The following is an 18467-nucleotide window of genomic DNA, read 5'->3' as shown; positions in this document are numbered from 1 at the left end:
CGTGGGTTTTCTCTGGGTACTCCGGTTTCCTCCCACAGTCCAAAAACATGACTGTCAGGTTAAATGGCCTCTCCAAATTGTCCCTAGGTGTGTGTGTGTGTGTGTGTGTGTGTGTGTGTGTGTGTGTATCTCTTTGTTGCCCTGCGACAGACTGGCGACCTGTCCAGGGTGTACCTCGTCTCTCGCCCAGAATGTCAGCTGGAGATAGGCACCAACACCCCTCCCGAGCCCACTAACATACAAGGGTGTAAAGAAAATGGACGGCGTTACTTAATTACAGTCATATGTTAAGTATAATTTAAATGCTTATTATTATTTACTGAATGTAACTTGATTGTACATAATTACAAAAAGGTGATGTGAAAAATAATTAAATTCAAAGCTTTATTTATGATTTATTTTGACAAAAGGGAAGAGAGAGGAAGTCTTTTATTTTGAAGTATGCTTAACAGGATCTAATTTTTTGTCTTTTGCCACTATCTAGCCTTCTGTTTATTTTGGTTGCTTGGTTACGAACAGCCGTTGCCGTTATGCACCTATTGTACTGTTCAATAAAAATGTTTTACAGAAAATGTTCAGCAAATACATCTGAGCCTCCGTTCTAATTGCTCTTTAGCCATTTCCCGAATCAGAAGCTACAAACGGAAGCCAACTCCAGCTTCGATCCAGACAGTCAGGAACGCCGCCACAGCTAGATACATATCACGTTTTAACAAGATAACTATCACGTTTTAACAAGATACATATCACGTTTTAACAAGATATGTATCACGTTTTAACAAGATAGTATCACGTTATAACGTGATATGTATCACGTTTTAACAAGATACGTATCACGTTATAACGTGATAGCGCTCGAATTTTTTTTTTCCTGCGTGATAGCAATGCGCTTCCGTACGTGACAGATCAACATCGCATGAAGCTCAATTTAATCATTTGAGCATCGCTGGTCGCAGATTAGTCGAGTTTATTTGCACAACACGTTTGAGCAACAAGGCAGTTCAGCCTTGTTCAGCCTTGATAATTCACCCTAAATTATCAAAACATAACATTACATTTTGTCATATCCCATCAGCAAAATCATCAAGAATGATCATCAAATATATTAATGTTCCAGTCGTTTTTAATTAAAGGCAACGCTAAAGTAAATGGGTTTTAACCTTAATTTAGAGAAACTCAGTGTTTCTGGCAGTTTTCTGGCAGTTTGTTCCAGATGTGTGGAGAATAAAAACTGCAGCTGGACGATCAATTTTTTTAAGCAGACCTGAGACACTGTTGCAGTTATCAATGCATGGATGAAATTTTCTAGAAGGATGTAGCTCTATCATAAAATCGTACCTTATGTCAATAATTGCTAATAACAGTACACTGATTATTGAATCACTCTTTAGCAATCCTGACTGATTGACAGGAATTTTTAGGCTATGATGGAAGCACTTTGAGAGGACTCCAAGGATCTTGGAGTTTACAGGCCCAGTTTTCTAATGACTCCACTAGGTTGTTCTGGCCCATATCCTTTAAAACTGTCTATGTCATCTCCAAAGCTTCTTCATATATCATATGTGCCGCTTCATATCTGAAGCGGCACAATATCAAATACACAACATTCCATCTCTTTGCATTTTTCAGGTCTGCCTCTTTGATTGGTGAGGATCTGTCCAGTGATTCATTCTTTAAGAGCCACTTAAATTTCTCAAAATCTTCATCTGTCAAATTGCCCAGGATATTCAAGAGTTTCTTCTTTATTAACTTTTCATTCTGCTAAAACAAGAAAATATTAGGAACAAGGGGAGAAACTGCTTATGATAAGAAAAGGTTTAAAGTAACAGACCTCTGCAGTAAAACCTACAGAGATAAAATTAAAGCTAAGCTAAAGCTGAACTATTTGTTATTGGTGTAATGTCATTGTCCAGCCTCGTAAATCTAATCTGAAGTTAATATATTGTGTCAAACCTCACCTTCAATGTGTCAGATGTACACATTGCAGTGATGGGTCTGGTAACATCGATGCGTCGGCGCATGTGTCAAGCCCCCAGACCAAAACCCGTGTCGGTGCGCGTATTGGTTTCAACAAGTCACGTGACCGACACAGGAACTGTTTCGAAATGACATTAACGTGCCAAACTGTGTTTATAAGGAAGCAAATCTGTCAATCTGTCAAAAGCATTTGCCAAAATAATTCTTGATCTTTTACAGCGTCAACTATGGACCAGCTTCAAAGGAAATGTTTCCGCAGTGTGGGACCATTTTGATCTTATATTGGAAAATAATTTTTTTATTTTTGTTGTTTCAGCCGGTTCTTGTCAGTTTCTCCTTGATCTATCTGAATCCAAATTCAGCTGAAACTGACTTTTAGTTTACTGTGTTTGACTAAACTGTCTTATTTAAATAAATCCACCTTTTCAATGTTGAGGTATTGTTGGTTGTTTGTTGAAGTGTTTCTCATTTCAACCTCAGAAGATTTTGTTTCCATTTGTTCTCAAATAATAAAATTTTTGCACTTTGTTTATGCAGGAAAATATTCACACAATATTCACAGTAATATTTTAACGCTTTTGCAAACAATTATTAACTTTGTCCAAATTCTGTCCTAGTATTCAGCAAAACATTTTGAAGAAAAAAAAAACGCAAAAACGGCAAAGGGTACACAGTTTGATGCTATTTCCAATATAATCTACATTGGTGATACTGGTTCTGTATTTACTTGATATTGGATCTATAAGTGTGCAGTATTGCAAACCTCTACTGTAAGGTTATTCATTTACTCCATTAAAATGCTAACATTTTGCATCTTTTTTATTCCTGATATTATCTGAGAAAACTTTGCTGTGAATTCAGACGAGAAAAAATGTCTGAGTGGAAATATTTCTTTTATAGATATTTGTAGGGAAAGTGTTCACTCCTTTCTTTTTCTGTGTCACCAATAAAACAGTCACACACCAATTTTACATATTTTGTTTTAAAATAATTTTTTAAAATCAAGAAAACAGTGTATAAAAACAATATATAAAAATGATCAGAGAACCATTTCCCAGATTTACTTTATCCAAGTTCTGTAGCATTTTATCTCATTCCTGGCATTTACACACAATTTATCTCTGTTGTTCCTGTAAAAAAGATTCCTTCAAGTTGCTGTCCTGGAGAACCAAATAAGTCTCAAACTAACCCATTCAAATACAAGATTTACTCTAAGTGAACTTGTTGAGTAAAAAGTAATAAAATAGTAAATTTGCACAGTGAATCAATCAACAAATTACAACTGAAGAAAATGACGTACAATCAGTTATGTCTTATAGGGGTTGATGCACAATTACTGGTTTACAAAATAAGCTGCCTATTTAAAAAAATGCTAAAATATTTTCTTATCTTTCTGCTTTTATTTTTAAAAAAAATGAATCTCAGTAGTCCTTAAATTGAAGTTATGTTTTGTCCCCTTCAGTCCTCTTTGTCCGTCTTTAGAGGTTCTTTGGACTGAAGCGCCACATCGGAGCCGACAGACTCATCATCTTCGTTGTCTTCCTCTTCGTCATCCTCCGTCTCGTTGGTGACATACGAGCCTTTTTGTCTGGACAGACACCACAACAAAACGGCGATGGTGCAGAGGAAGACCAGCAGCACCACAGTAATGATACCTGCAAGGAAACAGACGGTAAATATTGAAGCCCATCAGTGTTGAATTCTTAACACATTTGTCTCTTACATTTTATTTTACAAACATGAGAACAGAGGAAAAATTTCATGTTTTTTTCTAAAGAAATGTATAAAATTTTGCCTGATAAAGCATCAAACCTGGTATAAAACTAACTGAATGCTAAAAATCCAATATGATCAGATGGACTGGATATCAGATTGAACCAAGAGTTTGATTTATTCCAGCAGAGACGAGTCATAACTCCACTCGGATTACATCATGGTTGCATCAGAAAAGAAATGTATTTACAGATTATGATAAGTTATATCTTCATCTATATTTAAGAAGAATTAGCTTTTTAAAATTGCATCAATATTTGCATAAGTGCAAAGGCAAAATTAATTTTTTTATGCTTCAACATTTCAGAAAGTGGAACCAAAGCAAAAGTAAAAATTTCTCACCTCCGATTAAGGCAGCTAAATCCTCTGTGCTGCTGTAGATATCTGTAAAAACACAACATTTACTCACCGTAGATTCAAAATATCATTTTCAGAATAAATGCTACTTCCAATGAAATAGTTTTTACCGTAGTCATAATCTAAACATTAAACCATCAACATAAAAAACATCTAATACAATGTTATTTATTTCACATTTTTGGTTTTTTATATATATTATTTCGCTGGGGCCCGTTGCCCCCTGCTGTGGAAACCGCCGCCAGCTGCTATCAGTGTTTTGACACTCATCTCCACAGCGACACGCCCCAGAAGTATAACGCTGATAAGACACTCCCTGCTGTGACCACATCGTATGCATTAACTGCATTTGAAGAGCTCAAATTATTCTGATTGTTAAATGCTAAACGGTTAGCAGGAATTAGCATCTTTTAATTTAGCAGCATTTTCATTTTAATAAATTTTATATTGAGAGCATATAAATGCATTTAAAGAGATAAAGTTATTGTGCTTTAAATGCTAAATGAAGTTCAGTTTAGTAGCAATTAGATTATCAACTTTTAGCTTAAGACCATTTAGCTAGTCAATGCTTGGATTTTAGTTTAGCCACTTTTAGATTTGTAGATGGAAACAGATTTTTATTTATAGGCATTTAACTCTTGCATCACTTTTCAGTGCACTATTAGCTGAACAGATTTTAGGTTTTATTTGACTAATAATTAGCTTAGCATTGGTTAGCTCAACAGTTACATGTCAGAAATAAAGGATATTCTGGTTACTATGACGTGTTTAACTCTGTGACAATCTGTGTCGTCATAAATAAGCACTGAGATTTGACTGGAAAATTAAGTTAAAACATTTTCCAGTTAAAATATTGCAGCTTTCTAAAAGGCAAATCCTTTCTCTTTTCTGTATTTCATTATATCCTTTGCCGTTATTGTGGTTTAATTTCAGGATTTTCCTAGTTAATTTCTATTTGCACTAGTTTTACAAGTAAACATGTCAAATTATTCCTGTAGATGTTCTGCAGCTACTTTGCTGTCAATAATCCGCATTTATTTATTTTGACATATGGGCAGCAACACCTGAAGAAAACTATCCAAAGGTTAACAAAGAACAACTAATCATACTTAAATATCATTTTTACATTGACTTGCACTCAAAATAGACAGAAGCCGTTCACACTCTTAAATTCTCAGTTTTATTAAATGTGACAGATGATGCAGTCTGTAAGGAGATGGACACACCTTTTTTTCCGATCTTGGTCACAAGATCTGAAACAGTTGAATAAGCATCAGTTGATGCTTGAGTCAGAGGAGAGGGAGTCGAGTAAGAGTTCATCTTGACCTGGAGACGAAATAAACAGATTTTAGTCAGTTTGATGGGAAAAAAATATTTCCTATTAAAATAAAGTAAATTAAAACCATTTCCTTTTTAATGAAATTAAGTTAATAAAGAAATCATATTTGTTGATTTCCTTCATATCTTTGCTCTTGTTTTGCAGCTGTTGCAAGAAAACCTGACCTTGTTTTGCACTAAATTTATCAGATATTTATATATTTTTGCATGCAAACCTCCAAATTTATGTAAGAATAAAAAGCTAATGTAGATGTTCATTTTTGTTGCCTGAAAATAAAACTCTTGCAAACCTGCTTAGTGTGCAAAAGATCATGGAACAATCCAGTCTATTAAAAGAATTTAGTGTTTTTCATTTCCTGAGTCATGAACCCTAGAGAGAGACAGTAAGGTTAACTGAGAGCGTTGATGTTTGTCACAATGAGAGTCATGCTTCACTTAACTCTGACACAGCTGCAGAACATTAGGAGAAAAACAAACAAATGAGCCTCAGTCTGAAAGCTGTTATTTTCTATCAAGTCTTGACATTAAGATAACAGTAGAAGTCTTAAATATAAGTATATAAGAATAACATTTTTACTTTATCAACATATTTAAGAATAATAATCACTTTCTTGTAATAAGTGATGAAAACCAAAGCTAAAACTGTTAGCAATTAGTTCAAAACATCAACAAAGAATGTGACGCAAATAGAAAACGAAGCCATGAACTTACTATTGAACAGGTTGCAGCAGTTTAAGATCCAATAAGAAGAAACAGAGAAGGAGAAGAAAATGTTTTGGACCCTCAGACTCTCAGCTGGGTGTGGTGTTGCTCCCTGGGGTCCAGATCCGGCCAATTGCTGCTCTGACTCCACCTCTGTGATGCTAAACAGCCTGCAGATGTCTCCAACTCTGCAGCTCACAGCTTTCTTGCATCATCCTTGTTTATTAATCTGCAGCATTAATGCAGATTATTGCTGCATTAATGCAGCATTAATTAATGCAGCATTAATTATTGTATTTTCTTTCAAAGACAATACATCTTTAAAAATCATAGCATTTTCCTTAAAAGAAAATGTAATGAAATGCTGTTTCTTTTCAAACATTCCCAGGAGAAAAGGTATTTCATTTCATGTTTCTGCAACATATTTTCCTGAAGTCAAACTGCAGCGATATTGACTGCAAGAAAGAGATTAAACTTGGAATAAAGCAACTTTTGACCACCAGTTGAATTAAATGTAGATGCCAAAGAAACGTCTGAGCATTTTATGGTAAATTTCAGAGCACAAAAATTGTACTCAAGTAAGAGTAGCAGAACTTCAACATATTTTTACTCAAGTAAAAGTAAAAAAAAGTAATGTAAGAAATTATTCAAGTGTAAAAAGGTATTTGGCAAAATATCTGCTCAAGTACTGAGTAACTGATCAAATGATCAGCCATTTAATATTTAAAAACTACATCATTAGGTGAGCCAAAATATAAAGTTAATTAGAAAATGACAATAATTCATGTAAGTAACAAAAATAACAGAATCAGTCAGAAAAGTTTTTTTTTTCAGATCAGTTTCTTTCAATTTAAAACGTATTAAACTTTAACAAAAACTGCAGCTGTGTGCCTGTGTCTGGTGGATATTTGGTTAAAACATGTTTGTTTTTCATTCAGTGGGTAGAAAATCCAGAAATTTTACTCAAATAAGAGTAGAAGTACTTCATAATAAAATTACTGAAGTAAAAGCAAAAAGTACAGCAGAGTAAAAATACTTCTAAATGTATATTTTAAAAAAAAGAGTTGCTCAAGTAAATGTAAATATAACTACTTCCTACCAAACTCTGGTAAATATTAGCATAATTTAGGGTTTTATTTTTATTTTTTCATCTATCTTGAATTGTTATTGTACCTTACTTTTACAATCCTGATCCCTACAATATTGAGTTCTGTTCTTTCAGATGAATAAAAGAAATGTTCATTTATGATGCTCAGGCTCATGACCGCAGTATTAATGCATAAAAATTCAATCTGTAGTCATTTCTTCCCAGTAAAACATCAGCTTAAACATAAAACAGATAAAAACATGGAATTAATTAAACATGGTGCTTTAATAAAGAATGAAAAGTAGAAACTGCAGGAAGAATCAAGAAAAATAACAAATCCAGAGAAGCCGTTTAACAAAAAATAACAAAAAAATACTTTTATTGATAAATAATTAAGAATACTTCATCAAATAAATAGATGTCCCCATGAAATAAAAACAAAATAAATATATTGTTTTATATTGGAAACTTCTTTTGTCAATCACAGTTTTATTTATTTATTGATTCGGTTATTTATTTATTTCAGAATGTATTTGATGAAGTATTCTTGTTCATTGTTTGTTCATTGTATCTTGTTCATATTCATTGTTTGTTTATTTCATAGTTTTATTTTGTAAAGCTACTTTGTGTATTTCATGTACTTTTATTTTTATAGCATGAGGCTGTAACGTGTGACATGTAACATTTATTTATTGATTTTGAATGAAACAACTCTCCATAGAATATCATTAAGATATTTTAATAATCTGCCTTTGGTCCAACTTCATAACATTGAGCTGAATTGATTCATTCAGTTTCCAGTATATTTGAATTTAAGAGTAAAACCATAAACTATTCAATTACACCAACTTTCCAAGCCACTTAAATAATAAAATCGTCTCTTTTACATTAATTTTCATGGGAACAAAACACAGCTGGAAAAAAATAATCTGTCTTTACTACATTTTTCAGAAGAATAGCACAAATGAGGAAAGTCAAACTGAAATTTCAAATACTTTCATTAAACCTTAATAGCTGTATGCTAACATCCTGGCATTTCCAAAGTAACAGCTAGCTAAATTATGAATCTATATTTAATTAATCTCTTCCAACAGCTGAAAAGAAGCAAAGTTATCAAAGTAGCTTTTATAAGCTGAAAACCAGGGGAAAAAAACTCAAGTTTTATATGACAAATATTGGTCAAATTTGGAAACATTTCCAAAATATTTTTACTTTTTTCTTCTGAATGTGGTGTAGTTGCTTTCAAACTAAACAATGACTAAAACTACTAAAGATAAAATTACTGTTATTGTTGTAAAGTTTTAACTTCTCCATTTTATTAGTTGCTACTTGTGCTGGAAGCTAAATGTGTTTCCTCCGTGCGACGCCTCTCAGTTTGTGTGTTGCTAGGTTTCTATTTCTCTATATTTCGCTGTCGCTCCTCTTCGTCTCGCCCTCCTCACTCTTCCTCGTGCTCGAAGAACTCGTGGCAACAGACGGTAACCACGGAGACGAATGTCATGAACTCCTGGAAGTTACACTCGGAGTCACCGTCCGCGTCCAGACTCTCCATCAGGCCGTCCAACGTTGACTGGTCTTTGACGTGCTGCAAGGTCAGAGGTCAGAGGTCAGGAGCCTGCTCTTGTTTCAGCTCTTAGAATGAAAGCAACAGTTAGTCTCACCGCCATCAGGTCTGGCAGCTCGTCGTGAAGAAGGTCCTTCAACTCGCTCTTCTTCAGTTTGTGCTTGTCTCCTTCTCTCTCTGAGTATTTCTGGAAAACGGCGATGATGGTGGCTATTGAGGTCTCAAGGTCAGTCATCGTTGACCTTCAACACAGAGAAAGAAAGCAAGAAAAACTGTTAAACTTTTCAAAGTTATCAGGATTAATCTGTATTTATATGTTATATATTAATATATACGACACCACTTTTTTTCAGGCATAAGTTATAGTTGGGTTACACATTGTATATATTTGATATTATTTGATTCAATAAGATATAATATTCTCAAGTACAATAGAATATGATGCAATGTTACAAAATGTTTCGATACAGGATATACAAGAATATGATACAATATAATCTAATACTAATTGATTACACAGTAATGTATTATTTTCTACAATAAATTGTAGTAAAATACAAACATGATAAATAAATGTTTTAATGTAATGTTTTCTGTTATGAAAAATAAAATATCACATAAATGAGACAATATAATATGGTATAAAATAATAAGGTTATTATTTTACAATTTTGTACAATATGATATCATGCGTCGCAGTCCAGTACAATATAATACTGAACTGTATGCAGTCCAATTTATATAATTTAATAAAATGTAATAGAAATACAAAAGTAATAGCTTTGTACAATGAAAACAGTGAAACATTATATTAATACAATATAACATATTAATCTGGTACAATGTAATACAATAGAATATGATAGAACATTACATTACAATTATAATAAAGTGCAATACCACACAATGTTTATTTTAATTTGACACAATATGATATTTGATTTATGATACAATAAAAACCAAAAGTATACAATATGACATGTTGGTTTACAATAAGATAATTTCATGATGTAATGTAACAAATATCATGTTATGTGATAATTTGATACAATATGATATCATTAAATTTGATACAAAGTAAAAATAATAAATAATACTTTAAAAATAATTGTTTTGAACTCATTGCAGAGCAGTGACTGTCTTCACCAAAGATGAATAAAAAAAGAGTAGAAACAGAAGGAGAGACAGAAAAACTCTCATATTTAAACAAATTAAAGTAAAAAAAAGTAAAAGTTTGGGTTAAAAAAAAACTAGCCTTGGAGAATAAACAGAACATTAACTTAAACTGTCTTTAAGACCTTGAAGTTTGAATATATTTTAAAGTATCTAACATTATTTTGCTGCTTTACAAGACATTTATTCTGAATATGATTCCAGTCTTTTGCAGTTTAAGATTTCTTGTGCTTACCGTAGTTCAGATGCAAACTGACGCTGCGTTTCCAGACAGTGGAGGCTGCCGCTGCGCTGCAGGCTTTATACAGACCTGAGGTCAGCCATGCTGTCTGTCAAACCGCTGACCTATCACAGCCCAACGCCTCCCCTCACTCCACTGCCTCTGCAGAGACAGACTCAGCTTTCTGTCAGAGACGTTTGTGTTTAGACCTCAGCAGCAAAGACGCACCGATCGCAGTTTTCTGGCCGATCATCGATTATTGATCTTTTAAAAACCTGACCAGCCACTTCAAATTTTATCTGATGATATTTCTTTTTTGTCTGAAATGTCAAAACTACAGCAAAAAACATTGTTTGGTTGGTAACAGAGGGGCGACTATCGTTACCTGTCAACATGCAGACATGACCTGGTGGGCGGGGCTAACAGTCAAACCACTCTGGGTACTAACTAGTTACATTTACTTGTAACTTTTTGGGAAAAATGTACTTTTATGAGTATTATTAATATGCTGTTCTTTATACTTTTACTGTAGTAATTTTATTATGAAGAATTTCTGGTTTTACTTGAGTAAAATTTCAGGTTTTCTACCCACTGAATGAAAAACAAACATGTTTTAATCAAAAATTCACCAAACACAGACACACATCTGCAGTTTCTGTTAAAGTTTTATTATATTTTTATTGAAATAAACTGATTTAGAAAACATTTTTTGGCCTAATTTTGTTATTTTTTGTTACTTTGTCCATAAAATACCAAACTTTATACTTTAGTCCATCTGATTCAGTGCTTGATTAGACTTTTTACCAAATAGTTTTCACTTTAACTTGGTAATTTTACTTTTAGCTGAGTATAAATATGTTGAAGTAGTGCTGAGTTTTTGGGTTTTCTGCCAACAGAAGAGAACAGAGGTTGACTTTTAAACTTTTGTGAAGTTGGCCGATCAACGATCTCCCAAAATTCAGGAAATCGGTTCAAATTAGCTGTCTTTTAATTACTGTTTACTCACTCTGATGAAAACAAAAACATATTTTTTAAAGTTCTTCTGTCTATTTGACTCGTCTCTCAGGTTGATCCAGTTCTCCTGGTCGTGTTTGAGCCACAAAGGCTGGTTTCACAGGAAGTGGCTGGCTGTGCATGTTAATGAAGTCGCTCTTTTCACAGCTCCTCTTGGCCAGACGTGTGCCCTCCACCGCCCACAGAGCGCAAACAAACACAACCCGAGAGCCACAAGTTTCACTCCACAAACTGGGAAAATATTCCCCAGTAAATCTGGATTTTGAAGCTGTTAAATCGACTTTCTGGTGATGTGTGGGCATCGTGACAGAGCAGGTATCTGGCTGTCTTCTCCAAACAAAACGCGTCTTTGTTTGGTGATGAACGCAGACAACTGCCGGCCGCTTCATTGTTTGCCTCAAACAATCCGACTCTGTGCAGGAAACTGGACCAACTTACTGGAAACCAGCGCCACACGTTCAGGCCCACTGGTTTACAGCGTCTCACTTTAGCTGCTGTTTAGTCTGGCTGAGAGTAAGAGATACAATCAGAGCGAATCTGTTAACTTTAACTCACTTAAACGTTTGATTTTTCTTTTAAATAGAATATTGGAATTATATATATATATATATATATATATATATATATATATATATATATATATATATATATATATATATATATATAGCCAGCTGGCTGCTATATGGTTGTTAAAGTTTGTTTCTTATCTGGCAGCTCAGTCCAGTTTCTCCTGACACCCTTCAGCTCCAGCTCCTCTTTGTTCCTCTGTGTTTCGTGTCTCTTTCAGGATTTTCTCTCCTGGGAAACAGCCGGGGCCTCCTGGGAGCCAGCCGGGCTCCATGAGCTCAACCGTCTCCACAGCAGCCAGCTGGCATCTCCTGCCAGGCTGGAAAAAGCTCCACCGGGCCGCTGAGTCACCAGCGGGCCGGCAGACAAAGCCCGCTGCTGTTTTGGGTTGTTTTGCTTTTTATTCTAAGATTAGAACATTTTTACCTTTCAGCCTTTTCACCAACATCTTTGGAGGACATGGGGCAGGCTATTTGAGTCTGACAGAAAGAATAAAACTTCTACGAACGATAGAAAAGGCGTTATATGTTTCTACCATTAGGGGACAGCAGCGTGTTGAACAAAACTTTACAGTAAAATTCTTAAATATATTTTTTATCATTTTATAGATAACTATTTTCGCTCTGAGTTAGTTTTACGAGTTTTTTTGTTTATTTTGCAACTAAATATGATCAAATCAAACAGATTGGATACTGACTTTTTCTAATTTGTTTTTGTAAAACTGATTAAATTCTGTTAAAACATAGCCATATATAGTAGTTTTAATTGTTTGTAGAATAAATATTTAACCGAGAAATCTATAAATAATCTGTAATTTGAAATTGCATGACTGGAAATACTCAGTGAGAAGTAAATTAATTTCCCATGTTGGGAAATTTTCCTCTCAGGATGGATTGTTGTAAAACAAAAAGTTTGTAAAAAGGCATTAAAGTTTTTGCAAACCTTGAATTTCTGTTAAAACAGTTAAATTCTGTATTAGAAAATAAACAAAGTATTTTCTTTTAATAAATTTTTACTTCCTGGAATTAAAGTGTTGTTCTGCTTTTGACCGCTAGATGACAGAGTTTGACATCCACATCTTATTTATGGTCGGTTCGTATAGCTTTTGCAGATCGTTTTGGATGCATTTTAACTACATGTCTTGCTCTTGTTCATTGTTTTATGCTCGCGTATTCTTTGTTTTTAATATTTAGAGAAATATTTTTGACAAACTTTGTGGCTGATTTAAGTTATTTCAACGTTTTCTTTCATCGTTTGGTGGCCTAAACTTGGTTGTCACTACTGGACTTTTCTAAATAATTAATTGAATTTTTCTATTGTATCTTTGCTTCCTACTTTTGTGGACTTTTTCATACTTTTTACCACTTTTGATAACATTTGTTAAGTTTCTGCAACATTTTTATTGTTGATTATTTGGATTTTACCCTTATGTTGTCATTTTGTGTGATTTAGCTTTTGACCATAAGGGGGCACTAGCAGACATTAGAATATGTTCAAAGTTACTACCAAGAAGCCAAGAAGCTTGATTTTTTAAATGATTTTCTAGAGTCTGATTACTATTCTGTGGAGTTCCTGCTGCTGGAGGATTCATGCTGTCCAGTCGTTTTTCTCCCTGTAGACATTCAGGGCTGTGCAGAACATAAACAGTTACGGCTGAAATCAAAACACCCACTCAGATGATTTGTGAAGGCTGGCTGGGGTAGAGGAGACATGAAATCCTTCCTTCGTCTTTTAACTCAGTGAACCTACACATCAGCACAATCCAAACAAGTCAAATTTATGCTTGAGTTTTTACATTTTTGCAGCTTTAAGTGATAATTTACTGAAAACCACTGAAGCTTATTTAAATTGACTATATTGATTTTTTTTTCTATTGAAATGTTTTAAATTTAATGTTCTTATAGTTTGTTCAAGTATAAATTGATGAAAATAACTTCAGTTATTTGTTTCCACTCACTCCTTTGTTCATTATGCATAAAAAAATAAATACATTTGTTTCACCAGATCACATTAAATTGCATTTTATCTCGGCTAAATGAGTTTCAGCTTCCTGCTTTAGTAGAAACAACCAGCTCTGTTTTGTGTCTGCGTTTCTCCGTCACCATGGCAACCTCAGACTAGCCAGCGCGTGACGGGCCGTGGCTGCAGATTGGCCATCTCATGTCGCATCTCTGCCTAATCCCCTAATCCTCCCCTGCTTGCACTCTCACCACCCCCTCGATCGGATTAAAGGCTGCTGACCTCAACACACACACACCCGACACACACACACAAACCTGCTGGCCTAAATATCTGCTTCCTGCTCCCACACTGAAACAATTCACCCAACAACAAACATTATAAAATAATTCAATTAAAAATTTTTGCACCGATAATCTGTAATTTTAATCTCACAAAGAAATCTGTTAGTCTGACCTTAATTCTCCATCGTAGGCAGTCAACTAGTTTGCAAACTTGTCTTTCCTAGATGTGAGTTTGAACTTAAGTAACTGATTTCTTTGTGTTTATCAAAGGAAAGTGGGATTTTTTTCCCCTTACGAAGGATCTTATTGTCCTTAAATATTGGCTTTGCAACTCCAAATACAACTTTTCCACCTCTCTGGATGCTGCTATTTGCTCATAAGGTGAGCTCATCAAGGTGAGCTGTATTTTTGTCTCATCTGAATGCATTATCTTTACTTGGACTTATTTTGATGTTTATTGAGAGATTCTGTTCCAGTTTTTGCAATTAATCTGCATTTTCACCCACAACATTTGCAGAAAGCCACAAGGATCTAATTGTTCTTCTGTGATCCAAAACAACAACAACAACAACATATGGTGGAACTAAGCTGCCGACAGGTCAGAGAGCAAATCTTCAAACTCTTAAGACGGCTGGAACATGGATGCTGCAGCACCTCAGCTGCCATCTTTAGGGATTAGGACCGAGCTGGACGTCAGAGTTCAAAAAAAAAATGGTGTAATCTGGTCATCAGTTTAAATATTTGCATGTTTCTTAACAAATCTGTCAGTTTTGTTTTAAACTTTATAAGACTCAAACACTGGTTTACAATGCTCCTCTCAGTAAATTTACAGATGATTGCTTCACTGAAAGTGGCCGCTCTAGATGTCTGACTTTCTCAGCAGCCTCATTAATCAAAGATGATCATTGTGATTAATAGGGAGAAGGTCTCAGACAAATGAAAGGATCAGGGTAACTTTAGATTAATAGTGTTAAAAATGACTGAGTGATGGTGTTTTTATTTTAATGTCAATAAATAAGAACTGTAATTACATGATCTGCAATGGATTTCAATGTTAATCATATTTTACATTTTAAAAAATAGAATGTGTGTGGTTAAATTTAAGATATATTTGTTATTGTTATTATTCGTAAGGTATGTCGTGTTGTGTATTTTTGAGTAGTCAGTATTTTACCTACAGTAGACAGGAAAACTATTTAAGTTTAGAAAAATCAGAGAAATTCAGGCTTTAGACTTAAGCTAATAGTTAATCAAACTCAAGCTAACAGGTAAACATCAATAAAGTATTTTAATTTAAACTCTAAACAGAGTTAAGCTAGCAGCAAATTAAAGTCAAAATAACATCTAAACATATAAAAACTCCAGTTAGCCATTAGCTTGACTCTCCCTATCCATTAGCTTGACTCACTTAGCCATTAGTTTGACTCTCCTTAGGCGTTAGCTAGACCCTAGTTTGACTCTCATTATCCGTTATCTTGACTGCTGTTCGTGTTAGCTTGACTCCAGTTAGCCGTTAACTTGACTCTCGTTATCCATTAACTTGACCCTAGTTAGACGATAGCTTGACTCTAGTTAGCCGATAGCTTGACTCTCATTATCTGTTAGCTTGACTCTAGTTAGCTGATAGTTTGACTCTCACTAGCCATTAGCTTTACTTTTCTTAGCCGTTAGCTGCACTAGTTAGTCGTTAGTTTGACTCTCATCAGCCGTTAGCTTGACTCTCGTCAGACATTAGCTTGACTTTAGTTAGCCATTAACTTGACTCTAGTTAGCCGTTAGCCTCATCCGAGGCAATGAGAAGATTTCCCAAACTGACCACATTCTGACTGTAAAAGGATAATAACTTCAAAAAATATTAAATGACAAGTAAACAAAAATTAAATCTGACTTGTCTGCAATGGAAGCTGTGGAAACAGAAACATAACAAGGCTCCTCCAACTGAGCTTCATTTCTTTTTTTATAAAAGCAGCTCTGGTGGCAATATGTGATTTATTCAAAGCAATCAAGCTTTGAAATTGCAATAATATCCAGAGGTTTACATGTTTAAATACTGCTGCTCTTATCAAACAGCTCGTCTACATCTCCAGCCTCATTTAGAGATTAAAGAAATCTCCCTGAAATATAAAATATATTACAATTTGAAGCAATTTGCCCAGACGTTTAAAGCTTTCTCTGAATTAAGTACGCTCTCCTGAAATGCAAATATGCAATCAGGGTTTAACTGTAAATCCCAGAAAATGCTGCATAAGGACCAAACACATGCAGCCCTCCAATCCTGAAGCAATGAATAGCTAATTTGAGATGAACAGGTTGTGCAGCATAAGCAGAAGAGCTTGACAGGGCAGCAGAGAAATGCTAAATGGAAAATGTTGCAAAGATTGGATAAATAATTCAGAGTTCAGGTTTTTGCAGTTCTGTGTTAGTTGAAAAAAATCCTAGCATTTCATTCCATCACTCTCTAATCATCACTTTTAGAAAACTGATAAATTATTAACTGAAAAGTAGATGAGTTTTATGTTTTTTACATTTTTAATTTATTCATATATATCCAAACACAATGTTGAGCTTTGCTTTGAGAACTGTTTGGTTTTTAAATGAATTTCTTTTAGATTTCCACCCAAGTAAATTCCTGGTGTTCTTTCCCATAACCAACCTGGTTGACAAGCTTGATGTCCATTTATTCTGATGCAAAGTGAGGAACGCTGATATGGAGGATTCTTGATAAAAAGATGAATAGCAGGCTCCCCTTTTTCTCTCTTCACACAGTTCCCATTCAACCTGCATGAATAGGTCCGTCAAAACCAGTCTGGGTTTCCAATCAGAGATGAACTCTGGGGTCAGCAACGGCTGCTTCAAGCACTTCATATACCCAGCTGATTATGTTCACCAAATTTTACTCAAGTAAGTAATAAAATGACTCAAATTACAGCGTAGTAAAAATACTGTCATCAAACAGCTCACTCTTTGTATCATAAAAACGTTTTTCAAAATACTTATACGGAAACCTTTAGCTGCCAGAGTATGGAAATAACTTTTGCATCTTGTTATAATGACAACAGTTTCTCATTTATAACTTTATTTCTTAAAAAACAAACAAAACAAGCACAAAAAAAACATCTAACAACAATGTATAGCAAGACGTTTTTATCTGTTTTTGGAGACTTTGACAACAACAAGTAAAACAGAAATTGCCTCTACAGAAGCGAGAAGCGAGTGTTGCCGTGTTCCCTTTCCACTTCTCAAACACTGCAGTGATTATTGCAATTAAATCACACATGCGAAGTGGAGAAGCACAATCCAATGTAACCAATAGAAAAATTCAACTGCAGTACCATCGTACAACCATAGAGGGCAACATTGAGACAATTTTGGGTCAAATATTGCAGATTTAAAGAAATTTAGATGAAAATGTCAATTTGTACAGGAACATAAATATAAAACATTTAAGGATCAATTTAGACAGTTTATAGAGGGAATAATTTTTGGATTTAGCTATTCTTTTAGCTCCTGCAGCTCCCTGATCTCATTTACAGCAAATAACTCTTTAAAATATCATCTAAAAACACGTAGAACTGCCTGGTTTATTAATTGAAGCACCAAATATGCCTTAATATGCATTGACATGCACAGTAGAAACTGTTTCAGCAGCACCACAGCAGCTGTAACTCATTATGTTCAGTCTTATGGGGACAGCCAAACAGCACCAAGGAAAATTACGGTATTATATTGGTATATCAACTTCTCATGCTGAATTTCCTGTTGGATATTTTAGATGTGAGAAAAATATACACATAAACGAATGAAGAGAGCCTGCAAACTGCATGCAGAAAACCTTAATGATTCATGATTGACTGAAGCAAACATACAAAATTTCACCTGTGAAATAAATCAAAACATCATCCTTTTTTGTTTAGTTGTATTTCCTTTAAAGTCTCCAAGGTGACTCCTGACTCCAGCAGATATCAGACTCTCGTATTTATCACCAGTTTCTTCACAGCCGGCCTTGGTGGGTATTCATCGTGTTCCCCTGACAGAGATGAATAAATAAATCACATCTCTGTCAGACATAAAGTAAAGCTGCTGCAGAATTGATCAAAGCATCTGTGTGCAAATGGAAAAAGATACAGCACCTTTAGCTTAGGAACGACAGAAAGAAGATTGAAATGAGTGTAGTTGTCTTTGTTGTATTGTCAGAATGTATCAGTTCAGTGTTCAGGTTTGCTTAGATGCTTCTACGGTAAACGTATTTCCTGTAAGCCAAACTAATGCACCATGAAATTGCAGCAATTTCACTGTTGTTACAATCTAGAGATGTTAAACGATTTTCTGCTGCGTTTTGGTGCCATCAGTGCTGTCACAGAGGGAGTTTAGCTCACTGACAGAGCTTAATAATCTGACCCTTAGTGACCACGGCTCATTAACTGGACAGTCCAGTTCCAAACATCATTAAAC

The 18467-nt window shown here is 34.6% G+C and overlaps 2 protein-coding genes across 3 annotated transcripts; both read right to left on the bottom strand.

The window, feature by feature from the left end:
* Window positions 1-3027: 3027 nt before the first annotated feature.
* gypc (glycophorin C (Gerbich blood group)) lies at window positions 3028-6313 on the bottom strand. Of its 2 annotated transcripts, none has more exons than XM_008397355.2 (4): window positions 6157-6313; window positions 5334-5433; window positions 4093-4134; window positions 3028-3632 (listed from the first exon to the last, which is right to left on the bottom strand). In XM_008397355.2, exons 2-4 carry the CDS (start codon window positions 5425-5427, stop codon window positions 3436-3438), a joined length of 333 nt encoding a protein of 110 aa, XP_008395577.1. In that variant the 5' UTR covers window positions 5428-5433; window positions 6157-6313; the 3' UTR covers window positions 3028-3435. The 2 variants fall into 2 exon arrangements, with proteins under 2 accessions (XP_008395577.1, XP_008395584.1); XM_008397362.3 differs by lacking the exon at window positions 6157-6313 and adding an exon at window positions 5736-5851.
* A 1187-nt stretch (window positions 6314-7500) lies between these two features.
* Window positions 7501-10311, bottom strand: s100b (S100 calcium binding protein, beta (neural)). Its single transcript, XM_008397368.3, has 3 exons — window positions 10207-10311; window positions 8896-9040; window positions 7501-8819 (listed from the first exon to the last, which is right to left on the bottom strand). Exons 2-3 carry the CDS (start codon window positions 9031-9033, stop codon window positions 8673-8675), a joined length of 285 nt encoding a protein of 94 aa, XP_008395590.1. The 5' UTR covers window positions 9034-9040; window positions 10207-10311; the 3' UTR covers window positions 7501-8672.
* Window positions 10312-18467: the final 8156 nt, after the last annotated feature.

The sequence above is a fragment of the Poecilia reticulata genome, chromosome 2 (genome assembly GCF_904066995.2).
Source record: "Poecilia reticulata chromosome 2, P_reticulata-male-v2, whole genome shotgun sequence".
Taxonomy (NCBI): Eukaryota; Metazoa; Chordata; class Actinopteri; order Cyprinodontiformes; family Poeciliidae; genus Poecilia; species Poecilia reticulata.
Note: the sequence above shows the minus strand (reverse complement) of the source record. Positions and strands in the feature narration are given on the sequence as shown.